Source organism: Ctenopharyngodon idella, chromosome 19 (genome assembly GCF_019924925.1).
Source record: "Ctenopharyngodon idella isolate HZGC_01 chromosome 19, HZGC01, whole genome shotgun sequence".
In the NCBI taxonomy this organism is placed as follows: domain Eukaryota; kingdom Metazoa; phylum Chordata; class Actinopteri; order Cypriniformes; family Xenocyprididae; genus Ctenopharyngodon; species Ctenopharyngodon idella.
Genome location: NC_067238.1, coordinates 18940135 through 18953726, shown reverse-complemented (window position 1 = coordinate 18953726; position 13592 = coordinate 18940135). Strand labels below are relative to the sequence as shown.

The 13592-nt window shown below is 35.9% G+C and overlaps 1 protein-coding gene across 1 annotated transcript; it reads right to left on the bottom strand.

Moving 5' to 3' along the window:
• Positions 1-1659: 1659 nt before the first annotated feature.
• On the bottom strand, positions 1660-13246 carry tert (telomerase reverse transcriptase). Its single transcript, XM_051872031.1, is given in 17 exon segments — positions 1660-2060; positions 3302-3439; positions 3808-3932; positions 4559-4620; positions 5229-5352; positions 6452-6637; positions 6710-6781; positions 7250-7363; positions 7451-7533; positions 8924-9013; positions 9078-9239; positions 9321-9488; positions 9752-9905; positions 10849-11035; positions 11231-12419; positions 13038-13195; positions 13198-13246. Coding segments are annotated over 17 exon segments (3150 nt in total). The 5' UTR covers positions 13232-13246; the 3' UTR covers positions 1660-1956.
• Between the last annotated feature and the right edge of the window lie 346 nt (positions 13247-13592).

The window sequence follows — 13592 nt, the reverse complement described above, 5'->3', positions numbered from 1 at the left end:
TACAGGGGTTTCTGAGTTTATAATACATCATAAACATCTTAAATTAAAATAAATAATTTATAAAATAAAAACAATCAAAATAAAACACACAAAAAAAAATTAAAACATCTCATGTGACCATCAACCAACATCAGAGAATATGAACTTAAATTTATTATCTATTATTATTGACTCAATTTTATTATTGACCTAACTTATTAAAAGTTAAATTCTAAGGAGGAACTTCAAGTAAATATATCACGTCAAAGAGGTTCAGATGACAAAAACAGTTCCCCTGCATTGCAAATATGATATAAATGATGTGAATTTATACATTTTAATGTGTTTGAAAGACAAAAGCCTTCCAAAGAGAGTAATGAAAGGTTAAATAACTCACTGAATGATAATTCAAATAATATACGTAATCAATAAAAAAAAGTAACTTATCTGATTACGAGTATTTTAAAACATAATACAATCTTATTACAATTACTTAATTTTTAGAATCTGATTATCCAGATTACATGTAATCAGTTACTACCCAGAACTGTGTTGTGTGTGTGTGTGTGTGTGTATATATATATATATATATATAACATTTTTTTAAATGATATTTGAAATTTTTTCAGATGCTTGACTTGACACAGTAGCAGGAGTGATTCTAGTGCAGATCAATGTTTTACTACATAAAAAGTTGCTCCAAAACAAACGTCCAATTCTTTAACATTATATTTAAGCAGCTGCACAGAATTTCATCATCTGGTCACACATTACAGACGTCAGAGAGTTTGTACATTTCCATTAAAACGTGTTTCGCTCACCGATCACGCGGCAGATGAGATTCAGTTAGTTAGTAACCAGAATAACAAGCGCAGGCGTTTACAGCTGCATAAAACTGAGTGTCATCATGTGACTGAACACAAATCTGTCAATCAACTCATTCACTTCAGTGAAAATGTCATGCAACAAAGGGGGCGGGGCCATGTTGGGCTGCTTTAGAGAAGAGGAAGAGTTGTTGTAGTAGAGTGTTGTTGACATGCCGTCATTTTACGCCGGACTGCTTCACAAACGAGGGTCAATTCAACACTAAAGATTAACATGACGGCACATGCTAGTGGATGAGTTGAATCAACTCCACAGCAACTACATAAATTTATCCACTAAACATTCAGAAACGTCCAGTTTCATTCTAAAAGTTGTAACTTCTTCCTGAGTCTCTCCATCAGTGTCGACTCCGGTTTGAACAATGTAAGGCTGAACACAGTTACTGACAATCCTCATTTTGGCTGAGTGAGATTCTCCAGCTTTGTTGTTGTTGAGCGACCGAAGCGCGAGCTGTTAAAGCTCCGCCCTCTTCTGGAAAGGGGGTCGTGAGCAGCAGCTCATTTGCATTTAAAGGGACACACACATAAATGGTGTGTTTTTGCTCACACCCAAATAGGGGCAAATTTGACAAGCTATAATAAATGATCTGTGGGGTATTTTGAGCTGAAACTTCACAGACACATTCTGGACACACCAGAGACTTATATTACATCTTGTGAAAGGGGCATTATAGGTCATCTTTAAATGTGTGACCTGAGCTGTAATTACTGCAGCTGGAAACATCAAATTAAACTAAATATTTCATCGGTTTGCAGGAAATTAACTTTTTTTTGAATAACCTGAAAAACAGCTCACTTGTGCGAAGAACTTCATTTATTTTCTGTGTTGAAATATCTGATTCTTTTTACAATTTAAAGTACAAACAGACGCATGAACATGCAGATATCAGATAAACATGCAGCGTAACAACTGAAATGAATCACTGTGGCTTTAGTTTACGAGCGTCTCTTATCTCTCGCTGCGTTTAACGACAATCCATCAACAATTTACACACAAAGCAGATCTGTTTAGTCAGCTGCTGCAGGAGATGAATAAAAACAAAGCTGGAGTAGAATGTTTTCATGAGAAAACATGTGACAGCCGTTTACGATTCTACGTCCGGATGGTTTTAAAGTCCTGAGGGATTCTGGGAGTGGCCGCCTGGTGGACACGTGCCAGTCTGATGCCGCGGAGCACACGCTGAAGACGCCTCTTTCCTGAAGCACAGAGATCACACACTCCATTACGTTTCAGGACCTCATTTATGATGCAGAAAAAAAGACTATAGCCCGAATAAAAACCTGACAGAGCAAATCATTAGCAAAACTGTAATAGAAGACGTTAACGTTATGAAACGCTTGTATAAGGAAGACTTTTCCGGCAGTCCAAGTTCCTGGAAGTATTTTCCATTGTTTTTCTCCATAAGCATAAAATAAGTCAAATACACATTAACAAACATCATTAGTCATTTAAGAGTGTAAAGAGACTCAATCGTGTCATTCGTCTCTAAAAGCTCTGATTGGTGGATTGAGGGTTGTTTACGTCTTTTGCAGGAATATGGCTATTAAACAAGATTTTAAAAATATGACGTTGAAATCACACCCGGTTATTATCATTAACTAAAACTACAACTACTAAAAACATTTTTGCTAACTGAAATTAAGTTGAAATAATATATAAATCTTTTAGATGGAAATCTGAGAAATGTTCCTGACAATTAACTAAAATATGCTTACGTAGAATTAAAGCAATAAAATTACTAATTGGGAAATTAAATAATAAAATCTAAAACAAAAAATAAATTAAACCTAAATAGTAGTATTTAAACAAACAAAAACTAATAAAAATGACAAAAGAACATGACAAAATTAGTAAATAAATTTCACAAAAAATTAATGAAAATACAAAAATAAAAGCTAATTCAATATTAATAAAATTATCTATATATGTATATATATATATATATATATATATATATATATATATATATATATATATATATGTGTGTGTGTGTGTGTGTGTGTGTGTATATATATATATATATATATATATATATATTATATATATATATATATATATTAAAGAAGTTTTACTAAAGCAACTCGACCTCAAAGACCTTTATGTAAATAAGTTTGTTATCGTTAACGAAAAAATGTTTTCCTAAAAATTGTTAAAATGAATTTATTTCAGCTTTTGTTTAGTTTAAGTTGAAGTACTAAATTTACTAAAATAAAAACTAATAAAAAGTATTATAAAATAAAACATACTATTTTGTGAAATTAAAACAGAAAATACAAAAAAGTACTAATCAAAAATTAATAAATACTGTAATAGTATATTAATGACACTAAAATAGCACTGCTATTACAGCCTCAACACCCATAATGCAACTGTCTCCTCACTAAACAACAGCCTAAAACACCGAAGATTGCATCACATGAGTTTGACGCAGACGTACGTTTATGCAGTGGAGGAAGAAGACTGCGGTAAACCGATCGATGGCATGTGAAAACAACCTCAAACACCAGACAGAACAACAGCTGAACCGCCTCATACTGCAGAACGCCTCCGCCGTCCGGAGAACCCAGAACCAGACCTGAGGGACGACACCATGAGAACGTCACCAAATGGACAATTCTTGCTTTTTTTAATGGAATATTGCAGTGTTTATCATAAATGATTTATGCACATCATTATTGTTTTAAATTCATCCGTCTCGTAATCTTGAATCAGAATCTCTTCTCTTCTCTGATGACGAGGGCGGGGCAACCTGTCACTCACATGAGATCCACCAATAGCAAACCACAAGCATCCAATCAATTCCCCACAGACAAAATCAAGCCCCGCCCTACATTTTTTCTTGTTTGCAAAGCGTTTCACTCATATATACGACACAATAGAGAAGAAAAGACTAGTGCTGCTTCAGTTTTTAATGTTTCTAGCTCAGTCTGCTCGTGCTCTTGCCTGTGTTTGTGTGTCTGATGAGTTTATTCATGACTCGAGCCATCGCCCAGATCATCTTCAGGAAGAAAGACGGGTGTGTCTCTACATTCTGACCCAGAGGCAAACTCTTCACGCATGCATGAAACCTGCAAACACACACAGACACGAGCGTCACTCATTCTCGGTGGTTGATGGTTATTGTGGGTTGTTTTCTGCAGTGAATGGAATCTTTTACCACTCAGTTCACACAATCATTCACCACTAAACATTCAAACATCACAGTCTGAGTAACTCAGATGTGTGTTTGTGTTAAACTTTTGCCACCAAGACAAAGCAACTACACTAGTGTTTAAAAGTTGATTGTTTTTGTCTCATGGCGGCATTTATTTGATCAAAAATACAGTAAAAACAGTGAAATATTATTACAATCTAAAATATCTGTTTTCTATGTGAATATATAGTAAAGTGTAATTTATTCCTGTGATCAAAGCTGAATTTTTTAGTGTCTTAAGTGTCACATGATCCTTCAGAAATCATTCTAATATGATGATTTGCTGCTCAAGAAACATTTTTTTTTTTTTTTAGGATTCTTTGATGAACAGGAAGTTCAAAAGAACAGCATTTATGTGAAACAGAATCTTTTATAACATTATTATAAATGTCTTTACTGTCACTTTTGATCAATTTAATGTGTCCTCGCTAAATAAAAGTATACATTTTCTTTCAAAAAAAGCAAAAAATCTTACTGATGGCAAGCTTTTGAACAGTTTACCTGAGCGCCTGCAGCAGAATCAGCTTATACAAGCTTCTGTAAACGGCTTCCACTGAATTCATCTGGAGAAAGATCAGACACGTGATGAATAAACCCTCCTCAATAACCCTGATTCAGAAGATGCAACATCTGGATCAACACGCACATTCGCAAATTTCTATATATCCTAATTATTGTTAATATGTAATTCATTTTTCCAGGAGCTCTTTGCTTCTACCTTCAATTAAATTGCTAACAGTGATTGTAAATTAATTGCCTAAATTATTACATTATTAGCTAACTGCATTCTCCAAATTGTAATGTTGACATGCATTCTCTGTAAAGTTGCTTTGAAACGATATGTATTGTGAAAAGCGCTATACAAATAAATGTGAATTGAATTGAATCCTCTCATACTGACCCCACACATGAATATTAATGAGAGTCATATAGTAACGTTATTCATTTTTCTGTTCTTAAAAGATCACAACACCACTTTTTCAGTGACTTTGGTTCCAGAAGTATTTACCCCACATGTACATATTGATATGTATCAATTCCCTTATGGGAGTTTTACTCTGCTACACTCTATGAAAGTGAGAAAAATCACAGCCAATCAGAGCGTATTTGGTGTTTAATATGCGTAATTGCAGGCCAATGAGATTCCAGCGTTTCAGTGAAGGTCTCTCACCCTGAGGTCCAGAAAGATGTCGGTACACTTGAGACTGAGGACTGACAGCAGCTTCTTCATGACCGCGGCTGGCGAGTGGGCGGAGCCTAGAGTGAGGCTGTAGCGCAGTGATAGGCCGTCATACCTAAGAGGGCGGAGCAGAGATTATTTACATATGCTGCGTCAGAAATACTGTATAGTAGGTACTAGATTTGGTTTGAAACTTACTTTGCGACTTAAAACGGTACGTTCTATATAGTATGAATGATTTTCTGACATACTACATCCGTCATGTTGTCACTGTCATGTGACCTACGGCGTCAGTCAGTCAAATCATCTTCCGTGGTCTCATGGGATAGTAAAGCGCCCATCAAATGCGCACTTCAGAATCTCGCCGGAAGTAGTAGGTTATTCTGGAACTTTTCGCCAATTATTTTATGAATTCGGACACTACTCGGCTCACATACTGTTTTTCGCCTACTATATAGTATGTAAGTTGGCATATTCAGGCGCAGCGATGGTTTAGTCATCTAGTTTGTTAAAAGCTAAGAAATTTTTGATGTTAAATTAATTTTGATGCTAAAATACTTGCTGTGAAGCTTTTAAAACATCGATCTGTTTGATGTGTCCAGTTCTGACTCAACCAATGAAGATTTTTATCCATATTTATTAATATTTTTCCGTTTTTATTTTAGTTAAAGTTTTAGTAATTATATTGTATGTTCTTGTGATTTTTATTAGTTTAAAAAAAAAAAGAAAGTTGATATAGTGTTTATTAATTTTTAAGATATTTTAGTACATCAAGTTAAACTAAATGAAGATCAGAAATTTTTCCTTGGCAACTAGCTGAAATATAAAAAACATTAAACTTATTTTATTTCAGATGATGTTTATTATTTTTTAAGCAACAAAAATGTTTATGGCTGTAGTTCACTATAGTAATGAATGGGGGAAGTGTTTGGAAACCTATTCGGTAACAATTATTGATGTACTCATAGTGATGTGATTCGACCAGAAAACACCTTAGCAACCGCAATCCACCTCCCTGTCAATCATCCACGACATGTCACCTCAAATTGATCTTTTCACTGCAGGCTGGAATGATTATATAAAATATTATGGTGATAACACGCGTATGGGTTATGATCTTGGGAGCCTCAATCGCTGCAGTTTAAGCGCATCACAGATAAGATAGACGTCCCTCCCTGATTTACAGCCTGATAGCGTCAGGAGAGACACCTCACCGTGAGTAGTCCTTGTAGACGTCCAGCGTGTGTGTGTTGAGCAGCAGGCCGCACCAGGGGAACAGGCAGCAGGACGGGAACACGCTCACCCCCGAGCTCACCCACTCCTCACACACCGCGAAGTTCACCGCCACCTTCTGAGGGTTGATCTTACAGCCGTAATCGGGAACGCCGGCCAGCAGCGTCCTGACAGACAGACAGATGTGAGTGTGCGTGATGACATCATGTGTGGATCAGAGCTGTGGCGTGTGGACGTACGTCAGGAACTCTGTGGCTTTACTCAGATGAGGAGTGATGAGCAGAAAATCATCAACCAGCCTCATAAGACACCTGCAAACACACACACACACACACACACACGAAAACATGACACCTAGTGGATATTATCGTTTACTGAAAATATTAAAAACATTTTTTAACTGAAAGCTGAAATAAAATATAAATATTAGATTAAAGTAGATGCACTAAAATTACTAACTGGAAACTGAATTATAATTAATATTCAAATAAAAATAAATTAAAGTTAATAGTAATAATAAAAAAACTAATATGTGACTAATATATGACAAAAGCACAAATTTACTGGAAAAAAAACAACTTTAAAATGAAAATAAATGCCAATTCAGAATATTTATAAAAACTATAATAGTATATAAATAATACTGGTTTGGACTTTATTTTCAATCCATTTCACTGATTCATTTGCATGAACATTACATTTACCCTGAACACAATTTAATGTAACATGAATTATTAAAGATTATAAACTGATTATTAGGGTTTTTTGCGTGTTCTCACCCTCCTTTGGCGATGCCCTTCAGCAGAGAGTTCTCCATGTGTCCGTAACACAGATTACACAGCAGAGCCGACACCGAAGATCCCTGCGGAATCCCACACACCTGACGGAACATTCTGGAACACAGGAGCCGCTGATGATATCATCATCCGACAGAACCACAGGAAAAACTGATGACTGAATGAATGAGAGAGCAAACTCACTTATCGTCATGATGGATGACGTAGCTGCTCAACATCTTCTGGAAGAACTGAAACACGTCTCCTCCGCGGACCTCAGACGAGTGCTGAGAGACACACACACTTATAGTTCTGCTGCGACCATTCAGTCATCTGAACTAGAAAACTGATAAAACTGTCTGAACACTGATGTTGAGCTCAATACTGGCAAAAAACACAATCAGCATTATTTCTGACAGCATTGAGATTTATTGACTGGGGAAACATGCATTTATTGAACTTAAAAAAAAAAAAAGTGTGTGTGTTTTAATAGAATTATATTTGTGTTTTCAATTGTATTACATGAAATATAAAATAATAAATAAATAAATATACACATACATATATACTGTATATATAAAACAAAATAACAAATGAATTAAAAATTCATTTAATAAATTAAAACAAATAAATAACTAAATAACTTAAAACAAATACTTAAAACAAAATAAGTTAAAATAAACAAATAAGTTAAAATAAACACACAAACAAATAAGTTAAAATAAACACATAACATAACATATATATATGCATATATATATATATGTTATGTGTTTATTTTAACTTATTTGTTTTAAGTTATTTAGTTATTTATTTGTTTTAATTTATTTTTAATTTAATTTATTTTTTAAATTTATTTTTAATTTTAATTTATTTTTAATTCATCTATTTTGTTTTATATATGTATTTGTGTTTATTTATTATTTTTATTTAATTTATTTCTTTTTTGTGTGTGTATTTTTTTATTTTTTATTCATTTATTTCTATTTTTATGTGTGTGTGTGTATATATATGTTATGTGTTTATTTTAACTTATTTGTTTTAATTCATCTATTTTTTATTTTTTATATATATATATATATATATATATATATATATATATATATATATATATATATATATATATATATATATAAAAAAATAAAAAAATAGATGAATTAAAAATAATAAATAAAAATAAAAAACATAAAAAATAACAAATGAATTACAAATAAATACACACACTCACAAATATAAATAAAAAATCTATACAAATAGAAATAAATAAATTAAATACACACACATATATAATAAAAATATATATGAAAATAAGTAAACAAAAATACATTAAATAAAAATATAAATATAAATATATTACATACATTTTTTTTTTAAATGTAAAAAAATAAAATAAAATAAAATAAATATATATACTACACTACACAGTGAGTTTGGCTTTTAGTGGTGAAAACATCACCCGTTGTAAAGGAATGGAGTGCGTGTGATTTATAATACAAAACAAAACAAGAGAATCGTTGAGAAATTAAGTATGTAAACATTTAATCTTGATTAACATGTGTTCATAATCATTGGAAGCCAAATTTGCAATTAAAAATCAAACGTGATTAATTGCCCAGCCCTAATAAATTGCTTGCGATGCTCCTCGTTTCACAATGAATAAACACACGTGTGTCTCACCCGCTCCACCAGGATGGCGTCGCGCAGGGAACCGCTGGCCTGCTCGTCCACGACAAACCCCTTCATGTTGAGCGGCTCGGACATCTCAGCCTGAACACACACACATTAGCACATGGACACATTTATCTCATCTTCAGCGCTGGCGTTCACACACCTTCGTGCAGAAGTGTTTCCTGAGGCCCTGGTTGGGGTCGTTCCACACGCGAGCGTACTGACGCAGGAAGAAACTCTGCTCTGCAAACGGGCCCAACACTTCTCCCAACACCTCCACCAGCTTCTGGTGAGGGAGACTGTCGTACGCCCCGCTCACGTCCACCTGACACACACACAACACAGAGAATGATGGGAAACAGAACTGGTGCCTTATGAATGATTATTTATTTATGATTATTCTGACCTTGACGAAGTAGAGCGGGCGTGGCGAGCTCTTCTGCTGCGGGCTGAAGTTCTTCAGGACTCTGTGAATGTCCTGCCAACCCCAGACGGTGGAGCCCATGGGCCCCGGGGCCGCACGCACACACGCGTTCAGCACGTTCAGCAGGACCCGCACGCAACTCTGGAAATGCTGCTCAAAAAAACATAAACGAATCTATCATTTAACAACAATACACAACCACACTATTTTCACACACAAAAAACACAAATTTATTTTTATTAACAAACATTTTCAAATGTGAATCACACACTTTCTCTTATACATTCATATTGTACTAAACTTATTACTGAGTGAGAAACTCAATGTTCATCAACTCAAATAATGAATGAGCTGAAATTTGAATCCAGATGAACTGAATTCACCTCCAGAAGTCTAAACGCTCGTGAACACACCTGCAGAGACTCTCTGGTTCCTGTGAGTCGAGTGATGGGTCTCATGCTGCTGACCTTCGGGATGAACCGGATTCGGGATGTTACCGTGGTCTTTGGGAACTTTAAGGCCTGAGATGGAGACAGCGCCCTCCACTGGCCCTTAGACAGATGAACTCTGCAAACAAACAACCAGATATTCCTTTTATATATTCCTTACTGCACACCACACACTGCTAAACATTTATTAAAAACAAAAGTTATTAAACAGTTTTCAGTATATAACAATAAATATTAAACAAATATTTTTCATTACAGAAAAACAATCAGGTGCAGAAAGCTTTTTATCATAACCATAAATTAGATTCTGTAATATTTAGTATTCAGTCATATTTAGAAATATATCAGTAATATTTATTTATCAATGCAAGGAGATATATATATATTTTATGTGCATAAAAAAAACAAATATTATTAAAAAAACAGGTGCAGACAGTTTTTAATCATAACGATAAATTAGATTCTGTAATATTTAGTAATATTTGGAAATATATCAGTAATATTTATTATTCAAATGCAATATATATATATTTCATATATACTTATTCGTTTTATTCATATATCATATAATATCTTTTCTATTTGAATATATTTTATTTCAATTTGATATAACTGTCTTGAGAAATAAGTTGTAACATCTTATATGTGTTTACTATCACTTTTGTTCAATTTAATGTGTCCTTGATGAATAATGAACTTTTGAACCGTTGGTAATGCGTGTACATTTTATATTTGTGTGTGTGTAAAAATTGAAATATATATTTAAATTAATTTTAAATTACATAATTTTCAATTAAAAGCATCTTAAAAAAAAAAAATAAAACAAATAAATGTAAATAAAAAATAAATTTAAGTTCAAAAGAACATTTATCTTTGTATTTATTGTAATAAATAAATAGTATAAATGGTAAAGTACAATTTTTTTATTTAAAATAATAAGAAGTGAGCAAAAATATGCTTAATTATCATGAAAACAATGTCCTAAAATCAAGCTTAATTTAGGGTTTCTACTCAAATATGTGCAGGTATCGGGAGAGTCACATGACTGTTGTTTTGCGCACCTGAAGGCCATTTCCTGTAGTTTGTTCCACACTTCAGCCCTGTAGAAGCGCAGCGCGTGTTTCTGTCCCATACTCTCGGTGACGTAGAACTGCGCTCTGACCAGACCGACCACGAAACCGCTCAATGTCCAGGCCAGAAACTGACCGAAGATCCACTCTCTGTAGCGGTGCTCGCTCGCGCAGTGACCTGCAGCATCACATCTGGTCATTACACAGCCTGATAACTACAGCTTTCTGTTTAGTGTTGATTTAGCATCATTGATATACTATTATTAGTTTTTATTAATATTAGGAATTGACTTTTATTTGTATATTTTCTGCTTGGTTTCAAACAACCAAAGTTACGAAATAGGAGTGAAGAATAAAGACGTTAAAGACACACGTTTCTTGAGTCCCAGCCAATGGCAGGCCTTAACCTTCATCTTCCACATCAGCTGGACCAACGGGAGGCGCTCAAATTTCCCTAATCGCAGGAACTTCTTCACATTGGACAGGAAGTGGAGCCGGTTTTCCTGGGATCCCCAGAGTTCCTCAGGAATAACGTAGTGCAAACATTCCCTCACAAACAGATACACCCTGTAAGCGGAGAAGTGCGACTTCAGCAGCGACTCCATATCCTGCGTGTCTGGAGTCCCCGAGCACTTCCTCTGCAGGAACAGGGTGTACGGGCACTTCCTGTGCTGGCGTAAGAGTCGACTGAACAGGGGCACCATGGCGAAGAATCGCTTGGGAAGTTTCTTTGATTTTGGTTGCGTGTCGGACATGTTAATCTCCGATTGGAGGAATATCATCCGGACAAGATCCGCCCCCTGCAGGCGTCTAGCCCCGCCCACACCTTTCAGTTTCCTGTTGAGCAGGAAGCCCTTCATGCCCCGCCCATTATAGAGCATGCTCAGAACACGGATCGAGCAGTGTGACGGTCGAGGAGGTGTCTGATCTGCGGGTTTCCAGCTATGAGATCCATGACTTTCAGTCGAAGGTTCATCGGATTTGTCCGTAATGACCTTTCTCTTCTTTATTGCAGGCTGTTTATCATCCTTTGCTTCATCTCTCGCTCTCTTTTTCGAGACTATTTCCTTACCGTCTCTTGAGACCGTCTTCCGCGGGACAGTGTCTTTTTCTTCATCTCTCGCTCTCTTTTTCGAGACTATCTCCTTACCGTCTCTCGCAACCGCCTTCCGCGGCACAGCGGGATTTTTCCGCACCACGCCAAAGGACGTTTGAGGCGAGACATGGCTGAGGGAAAACCCGGACCAGGAGCGCGGAAGCAGCAAGTCGTACACAGGCTCGCCGCACACCTGCAGCAGACACGAGGGCGGGACGGTGGCGAACACGGCGCAGTCCTGCAGCAGGTGGCGCGTGACCTCCGTGCCCAGACGCTGGTTGATCCTCTTCCACAGCTCGCTGGTGCTGATGGAGGCGGCCGTCTGGGAAACATCTCCGTGGAATCGGAAGGGATCCGAACAGGCCGTCACGTCGTTGCACTGGTAGCCGAATCCCAGGACGTTCCTCAGCTTCTTCCGTTTAATGTGGTTTAGGGTGAACGCCAAAACCTCCGGAAGAGTGCTGAGCTGAAATAATACACATAACATGTCATTTCACAGGTTAATATGGTTCTTTTCATAATTTCCACTGAAATTTGACAAATAAAACATACATGTTCGACCTGAAACGTATAGGAAATATATGATAATGACAGAAATATTACATGTTTTCTGTGATTAACCATATAAAGCCTACTGTATTTGATACATTAATTTCACAGTCCTCTAAATTATCAAAACTTTGTTGAAAAATCTGTTCAAATTATAACATAAAATCAAAATTATGACATAAAAAGTCATTCTAAGTCATAGTTTTGACTTTTTAATGTCGTATTAATGATATAAAGAGTCGAAATCATGACAAAGTCATCATAATTATAAAAGAAAGTCTGAATTTCGACTTTTCAATCTCATAAAGGAATTAGCATGTCATACCCTTTCGACATTTTATAATTAATTTTAACCAATGCATGTTTTTTTCCTTATGTTGTGGAAACGGGCTTTTATAAGTATGAGATATATGACAGGAGGACATTTTCTAATAAGAGTCCTATATAATATTATCTAATAACAATCTCCAGTTATGAGCCCTATTTGTTTTGATGTGTAAACAAATGAACTGTCACAAACAGGTGAGTGAGGTACCTGTGCGGGAACGCGCAGCTGCTGTAGTGGCGTGAACGAGCATATCATCAGTCCTCTGACGAGATTTTTAAAACGCGGTCCGTCTCTTTCCTCCAGCAGAGCCGGTTTCCGGCCATCAGAGAACACGAGCCCATCTGTGAACTCCTCCAGAGTCTGCACGACTGGATATAACGAGCGCAGAATGCCGAATACATATTTGAAACCGCTATCTGTCGAGTCACGTCGAGACATGCGTGTTTGTGTTTCCCTCATCCGGTGCTTCGAGCTTCCCGCGCTGCGTCTCTGCCAATCATTCATCTGCCACAGGACCCGGATGTAAAGACGAAAAAAACGAGTATTTAAAGCTACGTAACTTTTTTTCACTTCGAAATTAACACAATTTAACTAATAAGAGAGTACATCATAAAACAATTTTCCAAACCCTGTTTTAACCCTAAATCACTACGGTAAGCCTAATAGTAAAATACCTTTAAGTGCTGTCGGGACGGATTTCCCGGGAAACTACACACTTCCATCATTCGTGCCAAGTCTTATCCGTGCGATTAATTAATTAAT